Source organism: Microcaecilia unicolor, chromosome 2 (genome assembly GCF_901765095.1).
Source record: "Microcaecilia unicolor chromosome 2, aMicUni1.1, whole genome shotgun sequence".
Taxonomy (NCBI): Eukaryota; Metazoa; Chordata; class Amphibia; order Gymnophiona; family Siphonopidae; genus Microcaecilia; species Microcaecilia unicolor.
This window is the reverse complement of record NC_044032.1, coordinates 511,201,977-511,225,451: the sequence shown is the minus strand read 5'-3', so window position 1 is coordinate 511,225,451 and position 23,475 is coordinate 511,201,977. Positions and strand designations below refer to the sequence as shown.

The window sequence follows — 23,475 nt, the reverse complement described above, 5'->3', positions numbered from 1 at the left end:
CTTAGGTACTTAGTCTGGTATGGATGATAAGGAAGTTAAATTTAACCTTAATTGTTAAGTTCCTTTTCTTCGCTCCTAGCAGAACAGAATGGAACCCATCAAGGAAAGTTATGACAGCTGATAAAATGACAAATACATTATTTCCCATTCTGGAATTATTTGGGATTAATTTTACCCTTGGTTTCAAGTCTTATTTCATCTTTGAGTTACTGGCTAAAGAGAAACATTTTTTACTGCATTAAAGTTTGTTCTGATTGCTGTTTAGTAGCTTGAAGAAAACCAATTTCTTTTTTTTTAATTTTGAGAGGTCTTTATTGAAATCCAAGCAACAAAGAACAGTACATAATATGCATCAGAAAACGGTTGAACGGGCAAAATAAGGCATATGGCAAGAATACATCACTTGGATCAAGCAAACAAAGAAATTCAGAAAAACTTCTAAACATTTTTTAGAATATTTTTCCCCAATGAACCCCCTCCCTCAAAACCATCCCACACCCAAACACGTACTTAAAGTTTACTGGGTTCATCATCAGTCCTAGATAAGTCCCTCCCATGACATTCCCCAAACCAAAGATTGCTCACTCCAAAGAGCCCAGAGAACAATTGATGAACAGATCATGAAGAACAATGAAGCAAATAGGGGGGGTGGGGGGGACCAAATATTTTCCCATTTAGCCATGGTGTGATTGTGAACTGCCATCAACCATTCTATTTCACAAATATACCACAACCTGGTCACCCATTTTACCAGAGAGGGTAACTTAAATTTTTTTGTCAATTTTTATATCCTGGATATTTAGCTCTGACACAGGGGAATGAGGTCAGCTCTGTGCTTTTTTTTTTTTTTTTTATTCTGTCTCCATCTTATGATAGGGTATGTAATCCATGTATCCTACTACCCTGGGGGAATTTAGGAAAGGAAATTAACCAGTAAGTTTAAATTTCTCCTTCTGTGTCCTTACTGAAGTATGGCCAAAGTATTAGCAAACTATAACTTTGTATTAAATTTAAATTAAATTTCCTTCAACAGTATCTCTATTACTTTTCACACCACCAATGTAAGTTGACCTGTAGTTTCCCACCTCTTTTCTTTTCTTACTTTCGTGAAGATTGACCATAGCCACCTTTCACCAATCTTATAGAACCTTTTTCCTCTCCAATGATGAGTGGATTAACAAGAAGCTTCCCAGGCTCCTTTGGAATCCTGGAATATATCTCATCCAGTCTCATAGCTTTGTCCATGTTTGGCAAGTTCATAAACACAATCTAGGTTCTGTGGGGTTTGTACTAGCATTGTATACAGACACACAGATGCTATGTGCCTTTATAAAAAAAAAAGGCACCTTCCTATAATCTAGGGATCTTGTTTTATGAAGTTGTACTCTGCAATGGAAAGATGCTCAGTAGAAATTAATTAAAAAATATATGGAGAGTAATTTTTTATTATTATTATTTCCTTATTATAGCACTCAAATGTATTTTCCTTAACATGCCTGTTTTCAGTTTTACATGCCATTCTCATTCTGGTTCAAGCAACAACACTTAATGTAGCCTTCAACTCCCACAACAAGTCGTTGCTTACCATTATGATGTCTAATAATGCAAGTATTTTATTTTATTATCTCTGCACCCTTAAACAGTAACTAGCAGTGATAGCAATGATGAAATAATGATGATCTAACATCAGTTAATATCACTAGTCCATAACACATTAAAATAGCTTTCCATCTGTATACGTTGCCATGTAAGTTCACCCTTTACTATTTCAAAGAAATGCAGTAATATGATAAGAAGTTAAGTAGCTGGATGGCTCAGTTTTGTGTTGTCCCTGATGCCCAAGAAAGTGCATTGCATCTACAGATTGATTGCTTTAGAGAACTAATTGTTAATGCTTAAATTACAGTTTGTTGAAATAAAAGGAAGTGTTTTCAAGAAGTTTGAGAAGAACAATCTCTTTCAGATGTCAAACAGTGGTATGTACATTACATGGGATGTTAAATAAACATCTGCTGTTTCAGAACATATTTCTGGCATGATTTTCTATTATGTGTAATGTGTGATTTTCATGTGTATTTGAACATACATGAATTTTAGCTGATAAGAAGTATCTTTGCCTCTTATGACCATCAGTCAAATGTTCTTAGTAAAGGATTTTGGTCATAAAATTCAGATTACTTCTATCATAAAAATACTGCGTGAAGTGTATCTGAGTGTAACATCCAGAGGTTGCAATCACTAGACTAACATAGTGGATCTGGAAGCCGGAGTAGATGTTGTGTATCTGTGGACTTCAAGTTGGTTTTCTATGTAGCAGACTAATGTAGAAGCTGGAATATATGGGAATAGAACAGAAAATTGTGAATTGGGTGAGGAATAGGTTGAGTGACCCATCCCAGAAATGTATTTGATTTATTTATGAGAATTTAGTGTACCATTCATCCAGGTATGCTTTCTCTCAACAGTTTGTTCCACTCAGTCATTAAACAATAATCACTTAACCAAAGTTTAAGCATAGGTTTAAATCTAAAGGAAACCTTTGTATATCACTCTTTAACCTCCCCAGTCAAACTGTCCTTTCAAATGTGTCAAACCTACTCTGTAAGTCAAGTCATTCATACACTAAAATTTTGAGTAAACAATAAAGCTTTCAAGCCTTGCTGAAATGGTTGTCGTTTGCTTGATTAAATCTTGGGGTAACCCATTGCACAAATGTGGAGCCTTGCAGAAGAAAGTTCTAGACCTTGTACATTCCTGTCAAAATTGGTGTTGAATGGAATCAGCTCTGAAGTTAAAATGAGAAATCTAAGATTAATCATCTCACATGATTTGAAGGTAACCAGAAATGCTAATCATATGGAGGAATAGCAGACTGAGAACCAGGGAAGTGAGGTTCAAATCCCACTGCCGCTCCTTGTGATCTTGGGCAAGTCTGTTAAACCCACTAACTCTCCAGGAACAAGGAAATAGCTACTGTATACAAATGTAATTATCTCGCAGTAGAGCGAGGTTGATCTTATTTACTAAAAAGTTTGCATTAATAGCAAATTAATGCATAATACTACTACTACTTATCTTTTCTATAGCGCTACTAGACGTACGCAGTGCTGTACACTTGAACATGAAGAGACAGTCCCTGCTCAACAGAGCTTACAATCTAATTAGGACAAACAGGGCAAATAAGAGATAAGGGAATTACTAAGGTGGGGATGATAAAATAAGGGTAATGAACAGTATAAGTCGTTGGTGAGGCCCCACCTGGAGTATTGTGTTCAGTTTTGGAGGCTGTATCTTGCTAAGGATGTAAAAAGAATTGAAGCGGTGCAAAGAAAAGCTACGAGAATGGTATGGGATTTGCGTTACAAGACGTATGAGAAGAGACTTGCGGACCTGAACATGTATACCCTGGAGGAAAGGAAAAACAGGGGTGATATGATACAGACGTTCAAATATCTGAAAGGTATTAATCCGCAAACAAACCATTTCCGGAGATGGGAAGGCGGTAGAACTAGAGGGCATGATATGAGATTGAAGGGGGGCAGACTCAGGAGAAATGTCAGGAAGTATTTTTTCACAGAGAGAGTGGTGGATGCTTGGAATGCTGTCCCACGGGAGGTGGTGGAGAGGAAAAAGGTAACGGAATTCAAACATGCATGGGATAAACATAAAGGAATCCTGTTCCGAGGGAATGGATCCTCAGAAGCTTAGCCGAGATTGGGTGGCAGAGCCGGTGGTGGGAGGCGGGGCTGGTGGTTGGGAGGTGGGGATAGTGCTGGGCAGACTTATACGGTTTGTGCCAGAGCTGGTGGTTGGGAGGCAGGGATAGTGCTGGGCAGACTTATATGGTCTGTGCCCTGAAAATGACAGATACAAATCAAGTTAAGGTATACACAAAAAGTGGCACATATGAGTTTATCTTGTTGGGCAGACTGGATGGACCGTGCAGGTCTTTTTTCTGCCGTCATCTACGAAGTGAGTAAGGGTTATGAGTTAAAAGCAGCATCGAAAAGGTGGGATTTTAGCCTACATTTGAAGATGGCCAGAGATGGAGCTTAACAGACCAGCTCAGGAAGTCTAATCCAAGCATATGGTGCAGCAAGATAAAAGGAACGGAGTCTGGAGTTAGCGGTGGAGGAGGGTGCAGATAAGAGAGATTTACCCAGTGAACTGAGTTCCCCGGGAGGAGAGATGAGATGGAGAGGTACTGAGGAGCTGCAGAGTGAATGCATTTATAAGTAAATAAGAGGAGTTTGAACTGTATGCGAAAATGGATAGGGAGCCAGTGAAGTGACTTGAGGAGAGGGCTAATATGAGCATAGCGACACTGGCAGCATATAAGTCGTACAGCAGAATTTTGAACAGATTGAAGAGGAGAGAGACGGCTAAGTGGGAGACCTGTGAGAAGCAAGTTGCAATAGTCTAAGTGAGAGGTGATAAGAGTGTGGATAAGGTTTCTGGTAGTGTGCTCAGAAAGGAAAGGGCAAATTTTGGTGATAATATAGAGAAAGAAATGACAGGTTTTATCAGTCTGCTGAATATGTGCAGAGAAGGAGAGAGAGGAGTCTAAGATTAGGAGCTGAAGAGACAGAGAGGATGAGAGTGTTATCCACAGAAATAGAGAATGGAGGAAGAGGAGAGGTTGGTTTAGGGGGAATGATAAGAAGCTCAGTCTTGGTCATGTTTAGTTTCACATTGCGGTGAGACATTCAAGCAGCAGTGGCAGACAGGCAGGCTGATACTTTGGCCTGGATTCCTGCTGAAGTTTCTGGTGTAGAGAGGTAGATGGGAGTCAGCAGCATAAAGATGATACTGAAAACCATGGGATGAGATCAGAGTACTAAGGGAAGAAGTATAGATGGAGAAAAGAAGAGTTACCAGGACAGATCCCTGAGGTACACCAACTGACAGTGGGATAGAAGTGGAGGAGGATCCACCAGAGTATACACTAAAAGTACGATGGGAGAGATGAGAAGAAAACCAGAGAAGAACAGCCCTGAAATCCAAGTGAGGATAGCGTATCAAGGAATAGGCTGTGATCAATAGTGTCAAAAGCAGCAGATCGAGAAGGATGAGGATAGAATAGAGACCTTTTGGATCTGGCCAGGAACAGGTCATTGGAGACTTTAGCAAGTGCTGTTTCAGTTGAATGAAGAGGGCGAAAGCCAGATTGAAGTGGATCAAGATAATCCATTAATGCAGGTTAGTAAATCTAGCCATCGATTTGCGGATTGTTTGCTAACTTTTGCAAAGGTACAGTGGGGGAAATAAGTATTTGATCCCTTGCTGATTTTGTAAGTTTGCCCACTGACAAAGACATGAGCAGCCCATAATTGAAGGGTAGGTTATTGGTAACAGTGAGAGATAGCACATCACAAATTAAATCCGGAAAATCACATTGTGGAAAGTATATGAATTTATTTGCATTCTGCAGAGGGAAATAAGTATTTGATCCCCCACCAACCAGTAAGAGATCTGGCCCCTACAGACCAGGTAGATGCTCCAAATCAACTCGTTACCTGCATGACAGACAGCTGTCGGCAATGGTCACCTGTATGAAAGACACCTGTCCACAGACTCAGTGAATCAGTCAGACTCTAACCTCTACAAAATGGCCAAGAGCAAGGAGCTGTCTAAGGATGTCAGGGACAAGATCATACACCTGCACAAGGCTGGAATGGGCTACAAAACCATCAGTAAGACGCTGGGCGAGAAGGAGACAACTGTTGGTGCCATAGTAAGAAAATGGAAGAAGTACAAAATGACTGTCAATCGACAAAGATCTGGGGCTCCACGCAAAATCTCACCTCGTGGGGTATCCTTGATCATGAGGAAGGTTAGAAATCAGCCTACAACTACAAGGGGGGAACTTGTCAATGATCTCAAGGCAGCTGGGACCACTGTCACCACGAAAACCATTGGTAACACATTACGACATAATGGATTGCAATCCTGCAGTGCCCGCAAGGTCCCCCTGCTCCGGAAGGCACATGTGACGGCCCGTCTGAAGTTTGCCAGTGAACACCTGGATGATGCCGAGAGTGATTGGGAGAAGGTGCTGTGGTCAGATGAGACAAAAATTGAGCTCTTTGGCATGAACTCAACTCGCCGTGTTTGGAGGAAGAGAAATGCTGCCTATGACCCAAAGAACACCGTCCCCACTGTCAAGCATGGAGGTGGAAATGTTATGTTTTGGGGGTGTTTCTCTGCTAAGGGCACAGGACTACTTCACCGCATCAATGGGAGAATGGATGGGGCCATGTACCGTACAATTCTGAGTGACAACCTCCTTCCCTCCGCCAGGGCCTTAAAAATGGGTCGTGGCTGGGTCTTCCAGCATGACAATGACCCAAAACATACAGCCAAGGCAACAAAGGAGTGGCTCAGGAAGAAGCACATTAGGGTCATGGAGTGGCCTAGCCAGTCACCAGACCTTAATCCCATTGAAAACTTATGGAGGGAGCTGAAGCTGCGAGTTGCCAAGCGACAGCCCAGAACTCTTAATGATTTAGAGATGATCTGCAAAGAGGAGTGGACCAAAATTCCTCCTGACATGTGTGCAAACCTCATCATCAACTACAGAAGACGTCTGACCGCTGTGCTTGCCAACAAGGGTTTTGCCACCAAGTATTAGGTCTTGTTTGCCAGAGGGATTAAATACTTATTTCCCTCTGCAGAATGCAAATAAATTCATATACTTTCCACAATGTGATTTTCCGGATTTAATTTGTGATGTGCTATCTCTCACTGTTACCAATAACCTACCCTTCAATTATGGGCTGCTCATGTCTTTGTCAGTGGGCAAACTTACAAAATCAGCAAGGGATCAAATACTTATTTCCCCCACTGTATATCAAAAGCCTCAGTGAGTCAATTAGTTAACTGTTTCCAATATCAGGCAATTTCATTTTTGCTAATCAGAGCCACTTGTTAAATATGAAGTACTGTCTGCATAGATTTTGTGTTATGGTTTTGTTGTTGTTTGTTTTTTATTCTGGAACCTGAAGGCATCCTGACGTGTCCCTGCTTTGTGTATGCATCAACATAATTGTCTCTAGGTTTATTATTGTTGTGCTACGCCATCCCCTTCCCTGTGTTTCTTCCTTGCTTTTTTTTTTTATTTGTTTGATTTTTTTTGTTTTGTTTTTTAGACTTGTAATGCTATTTTAATGTATGTAAATTACCTAGATACTGGTGTATTACTGTGGTATAACAAAATGTTTACAATTAATAAGTAAATATTCCTCACCTTAATGCAAACAGCCTTTTTTCCCCTTTACTTAACAGATTAGCAGATTTTTAAAGGATTATTTTGTTCAAATCTTTAGATAGAATATGGCAAGATGGCTGCAAGTATTGCTTTCTGTTGCTAAATAAAAAGGGAAATGTATTTCCGTTTTTTTTTTTTTATTTAAATATTTTATTCAGTTTTCGAATAACAGTACAATGTACTCAACAGATTCAACAATAACATTTCGTTTCTCAAATACAACCAGTAAAACTAGTATTGCAGTCTCTATGCTTATTGTGTCCTCTTATATCATACCGTTACATCGTTAAATGTATTTCCTTTTCTAGTAAACACAGTACAAAGATATTTGCTATGTACATTTCCCAAAGCTAACATATTTGTTAATAAATCGAGAATAAAGAGGAGGAAGTGACGTCATCCCCTGAAATGGCTGCCTGAGCCACGAGCTCCGATCAGCCCCACGCTATCAGGACACCCACGGAGACACGAGCGCATAAAAACAATTAGCAAATACATGGAAACAACATCGGAAGCCAAGGGTAAGCGATCCATGCCGAAATCTAAAACGAATCCGATCGACTTACAAGCTTTTGCGTACACGGGCCCAGCGGTGAACATGAGCGCGCCGTCCTCCGAGCAAATCCCGACCAGCCCTCGCGAAGGCAGTCCCCCGCTGCTATCCCCGCCACTCTTTATAACGGGAGAGGGACACAACCCAGAAGAAACCCACATACACGAGATCCGCGGATGGCTGCAAGAAATAAAAACTGAAATTATCGCCGCAGTACGAGCGGACCTCGTGGCACTGGGGGCGGAGCTCCGAGGGGAAATAGGCGCGCTGGGCATCAGAGTCGCAGAGACAGAAGATCGCATTGATGAACAAACAGAATTAATACAGGCCATAGACTCCCAGATGAGGGAGGCTAAACTGGAAACAATGCAAATATGGGACAAAGTAGAAGATCTCGAGAACCGGAGTCGACGCTGCAATGTGAGGTTCCGCGGCCTTCCAGACACGCCACTGTACAATGATTGTGAAACAACAGTACAGAGTATTGCAAGCGCCCTGCTGAAAGAAGTGCAGATATCAAAAGAACCAGCAACAATCCAACTAGTACGGGCACATAGAGCCTTAGGAAACACCATAAATAACCGCCCAAAAGATATAATTGCTTGTTTTAATGACTTTAAATTAAAGGAACAAATTATGAGGGCTTCACGATCAACACCTGGATTCCAATGGGACTCCTACCATATAGAATGCTACCAAGACCTAGCCGCAGCCACACTGAAAAGAAGAGCAGAGCTCAAGCCCTTCACTAAATTTCTGACAGACAAGGGCATCAAATATCGATGGGGTCACCCATTTGTGCTGCGATTCTACAAAGAAGGGAAACAATATCAAGTGCGAAGTATAGCGGATGTGGCGGAAATATTTCCAGAAGAAGGATCACAGGGGGAAACTACTGCATCAAAGAAACATCTACCCATGATTGGCGATAAACCACGTTGGCAAAGAGTCGTCGCGGGAAAAGGCATACTACAACGCCAACAATCAGACAAGCAATTAACAAAAATGGACGCCAGAGTAAAGAAATAAACAGAGCCTATATCCTTGGCATCGGAACCCAGATGTAGGCCGCAACTTGGTGACTATGTAATTGAATTATGTAGAGTTGATGTTGTTAAGAATGCACTACTTAGTGCGGAAAGGAGATATAACTATGATATGCAAATAGCAATGTATAAGTTAATGAAGTGGGACCCAGGCACTTAAAGTTGACAATTAGGGGGGTGGGTCATTATCCTTCTAGACACCCTTATGTATATGACACGAGGATGTTCTCAAATGGAGAGGGAGGGTAAGGGGGTTACTAGTGGGAAAAGACTGACAATATTTAAACACCACATGAAGGGGAGGGATAAAACACAACAAGAGGGGATAACCTGGAAGACTAAGCAGGGATTAAAGCTAAGGGGTGCACTTTCACAAATTAGATGAGTGTTGTTAGATGTATGACCCTAAATGTAAAGGGCCTTAACTCCCTAGGTAAACGCCAACTCATGCTCAAAGAAGTGCAACGCCTAAAAGCAGACATAACATTCATTCAAGAGACCCACTTGCTACAGTCAGCTGAGCGGTTCTGTCAAAGTACAAGACAGCATCAGGTATTCTGTGCATCCAACATACTAGAAAAGAAAAAGAATGGTGTCATGATCATGCTATCCCAAAAATATTCATGGCGGGTCCAGAGAATGATCAGGGACAAAAAGGGCAGGTATCTGTTAATGATAGTACGAGTGGAGGGGGAAACACTTACACTCCTAAACATATACGCACCTAATGACCAGCAGGGTGCATTCTACCTGGAACTATCAGCGCTCCTCTCCCAGCACATAATAGGCACCCTATTAATAGGTGGGGACTTCAATCTGACGCTGCACCCAACCCTAGATAACACCACACAGGGGGTTCGCTACTCACAATCCGCTCGGTCTCAGCTCCACAAATTTATGAGGCAATGGCATCTAGTAGATATCTGGCGACATAGAAATCCCCAAACGAGAGGATACACATTCTATTCGGCAGTCCACAACTCATACTCTCGCATAGATTTTTGGATGGGCCCACCAACCTTAATGACTGATATCATAGATATTCAGATACATCCGAGAACGTGGTCGGACCACACACCAATGGTGCTAGAGGTGAAGCTGAGGGTTTCGAGCCCTGAGGCGCCGCAGTGGCGCTTCAATGACAAATTATTAGCAGATTCGGCTATCGCTACCAGTCTAGAAGTGGCCATTAAAGATTACATCACCCTTAATGATAATGGAGAGGTGACCTCAGGAATATTATGGGAGGGCTGCAAGGCAGTGATAAGAGGGAAAGTAATAGCTCTACAGGTACATCTTACACGCCAGACACGAGAAAGGACCCAACAAATACACACAGAGCTGACAACCCTCAGTGCACAAGAAACCCGCCAGAGAGATAAGGAGAAAATACAACACCACATGCATGCATTGAGGATGGAGCTTAGGGAAATCCAGATGGCAGAGATAGCAGAACAACTCCAACGGGTGCGACAGACGTACTATGAATATGGGAACAAGTCCTCTCGGCTAATGGCATTTAAGTTGAAAAAATGGTCTGCCAACACACATATCACAGCCATACATGACAAAGAGGGGAAAATATGCACCACACGAGAAGATATTCGGGCAGCCTTCACAAATTTCTACACAACACTCTATCAGGCCGAGGGAAACTCGGATCCGCAGGAATCCGAGAGATACCTAGCGCAAGCCAAGCTTATAAAATTAACTCCACTAGAGGAGGAGATGCTCTCAGCCCCCATTACATATGACGACGTGGCATGGGCAATTAAAGATCTACCTAATGGGAAAGCACCGGGACCAGACGGGTTCACAAATAAATTTTACAAAAGATATAGCAAATGGCTAATCCCCCTACTGGTCTGGGCATTCAACGAGTTGGAATTCCAGGGGGAACTACCTCATTCGTGGAGACTGGCAGATTTAGTGGTCCTTCGCAAACCAGGGAAGGATCCACAATTTTGCGGTTCCTACCGCCCAATCTCCCTTCTAGGCTCTGACTATAAAATCTTCACCAAAATACTAGCTAAGAGACTACAAAAGCTAATGCCGAAACTAGTACAGGAGGATCAGGCGGGATTTATCACAGGCAGACAAGCAACTGATAACATTAGGAGGGCACTCCACTTGATGCACGAGGCAAGAAATACCCGACAACCTATGTTGCTTCTCTCGTTGGATGCCGAAAAGGCGTTCGATCGGGTTAGCTGGGGTTTCATGTTCAAGGTCTTAGAACATATGGGATTTACAGGTCGTTTTACAACATGGCTTCAATTGATTTACACCAGACCAATGGCTGCCTTAAGGATCAACGGGAAAAGTTCAGACCCAATAACACTAGAACGGGGGACACGCCAGGGCTGTGCCTTGTCACCACTACTATTCGCTTTGACAATGGAGCCACTAGCCCAGCATATCCGGCAGGACCCACATATACATGGCATCACTGTGGGGGGTGTGACACATAAAATCATGTTATTCGCCGATGATATTCTACTAACCTTAGTAGACCCGAGCGACTCCATGCCTCAGATAATGCAAGAACTAAACCGATATGGCAAATGCTCTGGGTTTCGAGTGAATATGGACAAATCAGAAGCTTTAGGGCTCGGACTAACAATGAGAGATGAAGCTTCAATACGACAACAATTCCCGATCAAATGGGTTACGAGATCCCTTAAATATTTAGGAGTACACTTAACACCCAAATTGACAGACTTATATCAAGCTAATTTTCCCATGAAGCTCAGGGAACTATTTGAAGATCTGGATAGATGGGAGGGCCTAGAACTATCTTGGCTGGGGCGAGTGGCAGCGATAAAAATGATGATCCTACCCAAATTGCTATACTTGTTTCTTGCACTGCCCCTACCAATGCCGAGGGGGTTCTTTAGGCAACTCAAACGGAAGGTTTTCGCATACATTTGGCAGCATAAACCGCCCAGAGTGAAGGCAGCTATACTATATCAGCCCAAGAAGCTGGGAGGTATGGGAGTGCCAAATTTTACACTATACCATCAGGCGGCACAGCTACGGGTGCTGGCGGGATGGAGTGCTGGTAGTACAAAAGCATGGCTCCAGATAGAGCAACACTGGATGGGACTAAACAATTTGGGCTCTCTACTATGGATACCAAAGGGCCAACTACGGACATATATTAAGAGAGCCCCCCCAGCGGTGCAATACCCTCTACAGACATGGTTAGCCATTAGGGGGAAGTATCTTCCTAATCGCTGTTGTTTCCACCAAATGGCAATAAAAACGGCCCCGGGGTGTCCACTAGGGATGGATAATTTAATATACAGACAATGGGAGAAGAGAGGTTTGAACACACTGGGCCAACTATGGGACGAGGGTCAGGTGTTCTCATTCGTAGAATTACAAGAAGATTATGGGCTACCACTATCACACCTGTTCCACTACACTCGCATTAGAGACTATATAAATAAGAGAGCCAAAGCAGAATTACTTATAGAAGAAACGACCCTAGAAAGAGCAATGAGAGTGGGAAGTCACAGGGGGTGTATCTCTTGCATATATGCTTCACTGCTTAATGACAAGGGACCCATACTATATTATATACAACGCTGGGAACGAGTCCTGCAGGTTACCATAGATTACACACAGTGGGAAAAAGCATTGAACCACTTGTTGCGGGTTTCCATATCTAGCTCAATGATTGAAAATAGCTATAAGATACTATATCAGTGGTACTACACGCCACAGAGACTGGTAAAAATGTATGGACAGGGGTCTGCACAGTGCTGGAGAAACTGCTCAATGGTGGGGGATATGTTACACATCTGGTGGTCTTGCCCTAAGATTCAAGCATACTGGACAGAACTATTGGACCTATTTGCTATAGTGACTGGGGTAAGATACCCTACTAAACCGGAGATTTGTCTGCTGCATATCAGACCCCCGGGAGTGCGGCTGTCGGTGCACAGGCTCACAACAGTTTGGATGGTAGCGGGAAAAATCACACTGGCATCAGCGTGGAAAAGCCAGCTGGCTCCACCAGTGATAAAGGTGATACATAAGATGGACTACCTCTACCAAATGTCCAAAATGACAGCTATACGATTGGGACATGTAACAAAATTCAATTTACAGTGGGAACAATATCGAGCCTGGCGATCACAAAATGGGATAGACTTAGATGCACCTAAACTGATTATACCAAGACTATGACTGCTATACTACAGTCCTCATATTATGATATTCCACTGGTAACAAGGGGGGAGGGGGGTTGATGGGAAGGGACAGGGGGGAGGGGAGGATTGGGGATACACCGCTTTTTGTTATTGAAGTTCAAACATTCTGTATGTGATACATGACTGTTATAAAGAGGTTGTCAATATGTAATTGTTCAAAAACCTTAATAAATAAATATTTAAAAAAAAATAAATCGAGAATAAAATGGTTTTGTCTTTGTTGTCTGGACATTTTATTTTTCTAAGTTGGTTTCAGTTTCTCTTTTCTGCTTTCCTGTCTGTCCTCTGCTAATTCTCCTTCAAGTTGTTACTGTCCATTTGTCTTTTCTTCTGTCTTGTTCCATTCCCTAACTACACATGCCTCTGACATATTGGTCTTTCTTTTTTAGCTCTTTCCTCCCTTTTTTTTTCTTTACTGCCTCACTGTTCACTTGAATTTCACCCTCTCTCACCCTTCTTCGTTATACTTTTCAGCTACCCATCAGATTCTATCTCCTGCTCTCACCCATTAGCTCTCCCATTCCCATCTCACTCCTTCCCCATCCTTCCATTCCCTTTCATTTTTAATGTACGCCCTATTAACATAAACCACCTGAGTGAATTCCTTCAAAAAGGTTGTAAATGAATCCATATAAATATTTCTACACCCTTATAATCGCTATCCTACTTTCATTCCCCCCCCCCCCCCCCCCCCCCGCCTCTCCCACATGGTTCCATCATTTCCAACATCTTCTTCCCTTCACCCTTCTAGATCAACATCTGCTCCCTCTTTCTCCCCTCCCCACCCTCATAGCCTGATATCTTGCACTCCACCCACCAGTATCTTCCTGTCCCTTTTCTCTTCCCTTCTGCTCCACTTCTCCTATGGTCCAAAATTTCTCCCTCTCTTCCCTCCCTCCCATTGTCCAGCATTTCTCCTTCAATTGCTTCTATCCCTGGATCCAACATTTCCCTCTTTTCTCTCTCCCCCCCCCCTCCTGTGCATTTCTCCCATTGTTTTCTCTCTCTCTCTCTCTCTCTCTCTTTTGCACCCTGGATCGAACATATTTCTCCGCCCCCCCCCCCCCCCTGCAGCATTTCTGTCTCTTGCCCCTCCCCCCACTCCATGCAGCATATTTCCCTCTCTTGCCCCTGTCCCCACCATACAGCATTTCTCACTTCTCTCCACATCCCCTTTGAAGCATCTGTCTCTCTCTTGTCCCTCTCCCTCCCCCCCCCCCCCCCCCCCATTCATGCAGCATCTCTCTCCCCCTCCCTCTGGCCAGTTCTCTCTCTCTCTTCCCTTTCTTCCTCTCTTTGACATCCCCAGTTGGATCTTCCCCCTGGTCTACCTTTATGATCTTCTTTCTTCAAAAGGACAGCGGCAGCGATTTATACAAGCTTCCTGCGTCTGACCTCGAAGCCTTCCTTCTGCTGAGTCCCACGCAGCGGAAATAAGAAGTTGCGTCATTGGGGGGGGGGTCGTGGCATAGAGAAAGCTTCCAGGTCAGCTGCAGGCAGGGTTTAGGAATTGCTGCCACTTCACTTTTGAGGAGAGAAGCTCGTTAAGGGAGAGGGAGATACCGGACCACGGGAGCCCATCTTGCTTCCCCCATGCTGGCTGTCATATGCACACCACTGCTGGGTAGGCCTGAGCCCAAACTGGGTGGACCCAGGCCCACCCGTGACTCTGTCCCTGAGACCTTCCATTGACTGAGGTTACAAGCAAGACAGAGTCCTGTGGAGGCAGAGAAATAACTACACAAATGTAACTCCCCTTGAGCTACCTGTGAAGAACTGTGAGCTAAAATTTGGGATTAAGTTAGAGCGTTAACAACATCTGTATACTTTCCAGGCATTTCTGGGGCATCTCCATTTTGTGTTAAAAGACCTGCATTATTTCGTTCAGTAGTAGTTGTATTTTGTTAGTAACTTTTTTTTCCCCCCTTCAGACATCAAGGAGAGGTTTACAAACTATATGCTGTTACTTATCGTATGTTTGAGAAACATGGAACAGTTTTCATGGAATCCAGGTAATGAAAGGCTGGACAATGAATAGCCATTTTAGAAAAAAAATATGTTAAAAAAGAGCAGCATCACTAAGGAGTTGGCATGTGTAAATAGTGCTACATGTTTGTACCAGTATTAATTTTACTCCTTATGTGGGCAAGTGGCAGATTTTAGAAATCTCAGTGTGTACGGGGAGCTCATTAAGGGCACTTCCTCCAAAAATGAAAAGTTTTGAACTTTGAGGTAGTTTTGAGAGGTCAGCCCAGTCCTGCCCCTCCCCCTTTTCAAAGCCAGGTCCAAATGAGAATTTAGTTGACAATTGTGCATGTCTTGAAGCAGGTATAAATGCTGATGGAGAAGTTTTCCAAGCTGATCATGTATTGCCATTCCAACTATGGAATTGATATATACTTTGAACGGCAACCCAGAACACACGTCTTTGCAATCTCTGCATGCTGTGGCATACATATATACATCTCTACACATGTGAAGGGCGACTCTATAAACTGGGTGCCTACATGTACATGCATGTTACATAAATGTACACAATACTGGCATGCGCATCAATGTCAATCATCCTAAACGCTGCTCTGTAACCACCCACTTACATTAGAAAGTGGGTATTTGTAAGGGAAGCATATATAGGGGAGGAGCATGGGTGAGACATATATGAGCTCCCACTTATATATGCAACTTACAGGATGCTGTAAAGTGTGCACATCCCTACTACATCTAGGCACCCACACTTAAACCAGCTCTATTGCCAGTGTAACTACGGGTGTCTAAATGGTAGTTGTGTTGATACTGGGTTAAGCTCTTATTGTATAAAGGTGCCCAGGTTCCATTATAGAATGGGCTCCTACCATATGCGGACAGGGCACCTAAATAGAGGTGCCCACTTACAGAATTACCCCCCCCCCCCCCCCACACCAATATATATTAACACCATTTCTAAAATTCCTGCTTATATCTACATGCTGAGTTCTACATGTAAATACACTTTTTACATATGCCAACAGTGCGTAGTCTTGTAAAATCTCCTCTAGTGTATATAAGCAGTGAAAATACAATATGTCAAAAGTTATTTATATCTCAAGTCGTTCTTGAATCATTAAACTACTACATCAGTTGGAATTCTATTAAATGTAAGCCATCAGAGGACATTTTTTTACCCAACATGAATTAAAATATTCTGAAAGTACCTGGTTAGGACCAGAAATCAGTTTATCACTGGTGCATCTGATTCTGTAAATATTTTGTAAAATTGGTGTGGTCTAGCAGCAAGCAAACAGGTGGGTGATGTCTTCATATGTCACTGGGACAGAATAGTTCTCTCAGAGCTCAGTATTTGGGGGGTAGTTACTAAAGTGGTATGGAAATAACTCAATGTATTTGCTTCTTAACATGCATTAAATGTCAGTATTGTGTGTTGTATTATCATAATGCATTTTTAAGTTACTGGAGGTGCATTATAATGAGATACAAAGCATGAAAACACATGCAGAGCATCTCACTAGTAATGCAAATTGAATAAAGCACCTTGCATTATTCATGGAAAAATCACACCAGCTCAAAGTTGTTTTTCCTGCCCAGGAACATCAAGCTGCTAGCATGCAGTCCAATGCTCCTCTCGCACCTGCCCAAAGAACTCCCTGGTGGTCCACTGGAACAGGGTTGGAGCGATTCTCAGTCACTCCTAATCTTTTTAGCTCTGGGTTCAAAATGGTGCCACAATCCCTAGTGGTAGCCCCATGGTGCTTCCACAAGGAGTCAAGCTACCAGTTAGCATAGCTGGGTTTAAAGAAGATTTGAACAAATTCCTGGAAGAAAAGTCCATACATGATTATTAAGCTAGACCTAGGGAAAGTCACTGCTTATCCCTGGAGTTGGTAGCATGGAGTCTTGCTTCTTATGGTGATCTTGATAGATTTTTGTGATCCAGATTGTCCACTGTTGGAAGCAGGATGCTGGACTAGATGGACCTTTGCTGTGACCCTGTATGACAATATTTGTTTGTTATCATAACATTCTTGAAATACACCTTTAAATAAAAAAACATTTAATTCTTCCAAAGTTTTAAGAAAACCATTTTACATTGCAAAGCTACAGGCAGTTTATTGAGGGGATTGGCTACTACAAACACTGCTGCTCTATCCCTACTTAGAAGCAGTACAGAAGCTGAAGGAATTTCCAGCTGTTTCATACCAAATGAGAGCCGAGTAACTAAAGGCTCATACAAATGCAGGATCTCCCACAAATTGGGCCTTCACCTAACAATTTAAAAATCAATACACCAATCTTAAACTCAGTGCATTGTATTACTGGCGGTCAATGCTGCTGTCTTAGACATGATGTAATAGATTCCCTTAAAGGATAAGACGTCACCAGCATTATGAACCAACTGAAAAGAGTGAATCGTATAACATGACAACCTTAAATAAAGACTACAGTAGTCTTAGCTAACACAATACCAAAGACTGTACAATAGCTTGAAACTTTTCAGTATCTAAGACATAATATAATCTTGGCAACAACTGAAGCATAAAAAAGCTGGAGGACACCATGAACTTTATCTGCGCTATATAACCCAACTGCAAGTCAATCTGAAAACCCAAATTCCATGCCACACATACCAGCAACTGCACTTCCTCTACATATACCTTCAGTCCTAATGGAGTATCGCCACTCAAATGCAGACCTAACTCCTCAGTGGTCTTTATATTAATTATAAGGCTGTTAAGTGAACAACATTTAGTCTCTACTCTAGAACTACTGGTTCAGAAGGAAACTATCATTGTGCAGTACTTACACCACCTTCATTGTCTAGAGTTCCAGAAGTCGTCCTCCAAAGTGCATCTCCATTGTCTTACTGTATATCACGCTTAGGACACTGGTAAGCTGGAAGGGTACCAATCATCTCTCTCTTCATATAAAACCGCCAGTACAGAAGCCGCCTGAACCAGGGTTCCTCACTGTGGTCAAAATGTTCCTTATGAAGTCATCCTTTAAGCCAATGCACTCTGTTTTGCTCAAACGTGTCACCTTTCTAATATTATCACAGTTAAAGGGATAAGTGAACTTATGAACCATACTCTTTCATCATAATAGAATGATTTTCTGACCTTATCACAGTTTTTACCCAGGATGGTATCACATTTCCATAGTGCTTCCTACATTCTTTCTAAAGCCTCAAAAGAATCCATACAAGAAAGCTGTACATATTCTGGATTGTAATTGCTTAGTGTCTCAGCAGAACTGAATCCTCCAGGAAATCTAAGCAGATTTTTCCTCCTTTGACCCCATCAGAATTGGCATTGCAATTTCCAAATAAGCTTTACCAAAATGGTTAGCATTTTGCATCTAATTCTTTTATGAGTAAATTAGTGCTTCTGTAACTGCAAAAGTAAAATCTCATTGATGACTGGAAGAACCTGGGGGACCCTTCTCCCGTATCTCAGCTCTTTGGTTCAGAACCCAAAGAAATAAAGAAACAGTGTTGTAAGTGAATATTTAGCTAAGGCCAGGCTTCAGGAGAGATTGCCACAGCTGCAAAGAGATCTGCAGCCTTGTAGATCATCAGTCTGTCCCCTCCTCTCAGCTGTGCTGTCTTTTTTATTGGCAAACTTCCATACTACAGCTTTATTAATTTGGCATAAATTGGTTCTTAGGATCTATCTGTTACAAGGAGGTACATCATATCTTTTTGGTTAACATATTTCCTTCTCGGCATAGGAGCACAGAACTTATTTTCTCTTTGTGTCATGGATTCAAGGTCCAGTACTGAACACTTCGGTTCATTGAATTCAGTTCCCCTGTTAAAGATTTTACAGCATGTACCCCTTTCAAAGTTACTTCCTTCTGCTACTGAGAAAAACCAGCAGACTGATTGTTATAGCGCCTTAAACACTGACATGAACACCAGGAAAACACTCCTATCCATTTACTGTCTCACCCTACTCTTACACGCAAACACAACCCATGACCCAGATAACAACAAACCTATAACTCTCAAATCATACAACACTTACATACACACAATGTCCACCCTAAAGAACATACATAACAACCCAACCACAATACACCAACTTTATGCACAACCTATTAATGACTCGCCAGACCAAAGACACAATAACCAACCAAAAGGAAAAAACTCCACACACGAAAACCACCAACAAAAAGAGAAAAAAACCAACAACAAATTTAACCACCGAAGAAACAAACAACTAATAAAAATAAACACATCGAACCCCCCCACAGAACCATACCGCTCAATCCAACTAGGATACATCAATGCAAGATCAGCAGTAAGCAACTCAGTAGATATACTAGACTGGATTACCACAGATAATTTAGACCTCCTATTCATTACGGAAACCTGGTTTCACAGCCCTACAGACCCCGCCATCTTAGAGACATGCCCACCAGAATACAAAATCACCCATTGGACAAGAAATGGAAAAAAAGGTGGCGGAATAGCCATAATTCACAAATCCGAGTTCACCATTACAACCACTGGTGAATCCACCTTACCACAACTTGAAATTGCCTCGACAAGAATCAACCATCCAAACCTACTAGGACATCTCAACGCAATCCTATTCTACAGGCCACCAGGAAAGCGGCAAGACTCCCAAACACAACTTATGGACTTCATCTCGAACACATGTGTCTCCGCTTCAAACATTCTCATAATAGGAGATATTAACCTACACCTTGAAGACGACACCTCAACAGGCACACGAGAATGCAAAGAATTTTTAAAACTCTGGGCTCTACACGCACCCAACACTCAACCAACACACATAAAAGGACACACACTTGACATCATTGCACACAAATTCGACCCAGACTCAATTATCCTACTTACTGACACAAGTTGGTCACCCACACTATGGTCAGACCACCATAAAGCACATGTCTCCCTTAACTGGCGAAAAACAGACAGAAGCGCAATTAACAAACATGAACGAACAACATACACCACAAGAGGAAAAATAGACCCACAACATTCTGGCAACAGATCTACCAAAACGAATGGTCAACAAATGCAGACACCATCCAATTCCTCCAAGAATGGGACGATATATGTAAAACAACATTAGACAAAATCGCCCCAACCCAAACCAGAACATCACATAGGAAAAAATCAAATCCATGGTTCACCGAAGAGCTGAAAAAACTCAAAACACAAGTCAGGAAACTAGAACGTGCATGGAATAAAAAGAAAGATGAACAAACACTATAAATGCCTGGAAACTACTTCGAAGGAAATACAAATACGCCATAAAACAGACCAAAAGACTACATTACAAAACAATGATTGGACCAAACTACAAAGACACACAGAAACTCTTCTACCTAGTGAATAAATTGCTGGACACCACACCAGTTACAAACAATAGCAAAGACATACCAAGTGTTGACAACCTTGCGAAATACTTCAAAGAGAAAATTACACAACTACGACTTAAAATACCCGCCAGTCCTACTCAATACGCCACACTCCTAGACTGTCTAGACCCAGAAGACGGAACATACCCAGCAGACAGAACCTGGACCGAATTCGAATTACTATCTGAAGACCTCATCTCTGAAACACTCAAAAGATTCGCCAAATCCTACTGCAAACTAGGTATTTGCCCAAACAACCTCATGAAATCAGCTCCTCAACAATTCATAATAGACCTAACGAACCATGTAAACTACATGCTACAAAACGGACTCTTCCCAAAGGAAAAAGGAAAAATTTTACTTACCCCAATACCCAAAGACACAAAGAAAAGCGCAAGCGAAATAACCAATTACAGACCAGTAGCATCTATACCACTAATAACCAAAATAACCGAAGGGATGGTAACAAAACAACTCACAAATTATCTAAACAAGTTCTCAATACTGCATGATGCCCAATCAGGATTCCGATCGAATCACAGCACAGAAACATTATTAATTACCCTAATGACTAAATTTAAACAAATGATTGCAACCAGCAACAATATACTCCTCCTACAATTTGACATGTCAAGTGCCTTTGATATGGTTGACCATGGAATCCTATTACACATACTTGAATATTTTGGCATCGGAGGCAATGTCCTAAACTGGTTCAAGGGGTTCCTAACCTCGCGATCATACCAGGTCACATCAAATTCAACTACGTCTGCTGCATGGACATCAGAATGTGGAGTACCGCAAGGATCACCCCTCTCCCCAACTATTTTCAACCTAATGATGATACCCATGGCAAAACTTCTATCAAACCATAACCTTAACCCATATATATACGCCGACGATGTGACAATATATATCCCTTTCAAACAAGACATTAAAGAAATCTTCAATGAAATCAACCAAAGTTTACACATCATGAACACCTGGGCAGATGCATTTTGATTGAAACTGAACGTAGAAAAAACTCAATGCCTCCCAATACAACACAAATGAATTCACCGCTATAAACACACCAAAACTAAATCTTCCAATTTCAGAAACTTTAAAAATCCTTGGAGTCACTATCGACCGCCACCTTACACTTGAAACTCATGCAAACAACACAACCAAAAAAATGTTCTACTGCATGTGGAAACTGAAGAGAATAAGACCATTCTTCCCAAGATCCGTCTTCCGCAGCCTAGTGCAATCACTCGTACTCAGTCATCTGGATTACTGCAACTCATTATACACAGGTTGTAAAGAGCAAATACTGAGAAAACTTCAAACAGCCCAAAACACAGATTCCAGACTCATTTTCGGGAAACCAAAATACGAAAGTGCGAAACCCTTATGAGAGAAGCTACACTGGCTCCCACTCAAGGAACGCATCACTTTTAAAGTATGCACACTAGTCCACAAAATCATCCATGGTGAAGCCCCAGCCTACATGTCTGACTTAATAGACCTACCACCCAGAAACGCCAAAAGATCATCCCGAACTTTCCTCAACCTCCACTTCCCAAATTGCAAAGGCATAAAATACAAAGTGCTGCACGCATCAGCCTTTTCCTATATGAGCACGCAATTCTGGAATAAACTACCACGCAACCTGAAAACGATCTACGAACTAACCGACTTCCGCAAACTATTAAAGACTCATCTCTTTGAAAAAATCTATCGAAAGGATCAATACACATGAAGTACACACACACTGTTAGCAATGCATCAATACATTCTCTTCTATATTCTCATCCCCAGTAATTTTATCACATTTAAACCTCAATTTACAGATAAAATATTATACCCGAATGTTCTCTTGCTAGTGTTCTGTTGCCTTATTAGCATCCGTTGTTCTTCCACTGTTCCACCGTTCTTTTCCTTGTTTATTCCCTTAACGATACTTTGACTTTGTCTTAACTCAACTCCTCACAATGTAACCCATAATCGAGTTGTAACAATTTGTATTTCCATCATTACAAAATGTATTGTAAGCCACACTGAACCCGCAAATAGGTGGGAAAATGTGGGATACAAATGCAATAAATAAATTATATTTCTAACACAATTTCCCCATTTCTCCCATAGCTCCTGCTGGGCTTTAACTCTCTTCCCAGCTTTCCATTTCCTCTAGGCCCTGTGCAGGGTGGTCCCTTACCTTTTTTTCCACCACAACCACCAAAGTGTAATCTCATCAGGTCAGATGCTATCCTGAGGTCTGCTGTGTATGATACTGTGTGTAAAGCAGCAACCTGGGCTTATTTCATCCATTTTCATACTGCTTGGACCAGTGTATAAGTAAAGGACAGCACATTTGGTCAAGCTGTACTGGCCAATCTGGCTGCAACTCTTGAACTTATTTTATATGTGGGCTGCTTCTGAAAGAGAACAATACATAAAACAGTTGAGCAACCCTGACTTTGAGAATCACCCACTTGCGTGCTTGACTCAGTCCTGCCCTTTAACAGTAAAACATTGTTGCTCATCTGTAACAGATGTTTCCATTGGCAGTAGGATTGATCAGGTACACAGCCCTTTCCTCCTCTTATAGAGCTACGTTATCTTTGAGCTGTGGAACTAGCTGAGGAGACCAGTGTTTGCAGGAAGGGCTGTACATGCCCAGATCTTTCCACTGAATTCTAAGCTCTGGGAGATGTATTCTGTCCTGACGACGTACAATAGCATCACACACTTGTGTTCCTGATCAATCTTGCAGTACACAACAAAACGTTTGTTGCAAGTGAGAAAAAAATGTTTTTTACATCGTGTCCCAAAGCAAGTTGGTTTATCTAAAAGTTAGAACTGGACTGAGTTTTAGATGGTAATGCAATACCACTGTATTAAGATTTAGCGCTAGCCTTTTCAGTATTAGTTCAAGGTGTGTTACATTAATGTACATTAGGTATTCTCTTGTCCCCAGAGGTCTTACAATCTTTAATGCAAAAGGAGTATTAGAATTTGAACCCTGACTTC

At 41.9% G+C, this 23,475-nt stretch overlaps 1 protein-coding gene across 2 annotated transcripts in view; it reads left to right on the top strand.

Annotated features, from left to right (window-relative positions):
• The window catches only part of TAPT1 (transmembrane anterior posterior transformation 1), a 142,590-nt gene that overhangs the window by 89,292 nt on the left and 29,823 nt on the right, over positions 1–23,475 (top strand). For both annotated transcript variants that reach the window (XM_030191214.1, XM_030191213.1), the window contains exons 6-8: positions 1,507–1,604; positions 1,907–1,976; positions 15,015–15,095. In XM_030191214.1, the coding sequence (XP_030047074.1) occupies positions 1,507–1,604; positions 1,907–1,976; positions 15,015–15,095 (249 nt within the window). The remainder of the gene's footprint in view (positions 1–1,506; positions 1,605–1,906; positions 1,977–15,014; positions 15,096–23,475) is intronic.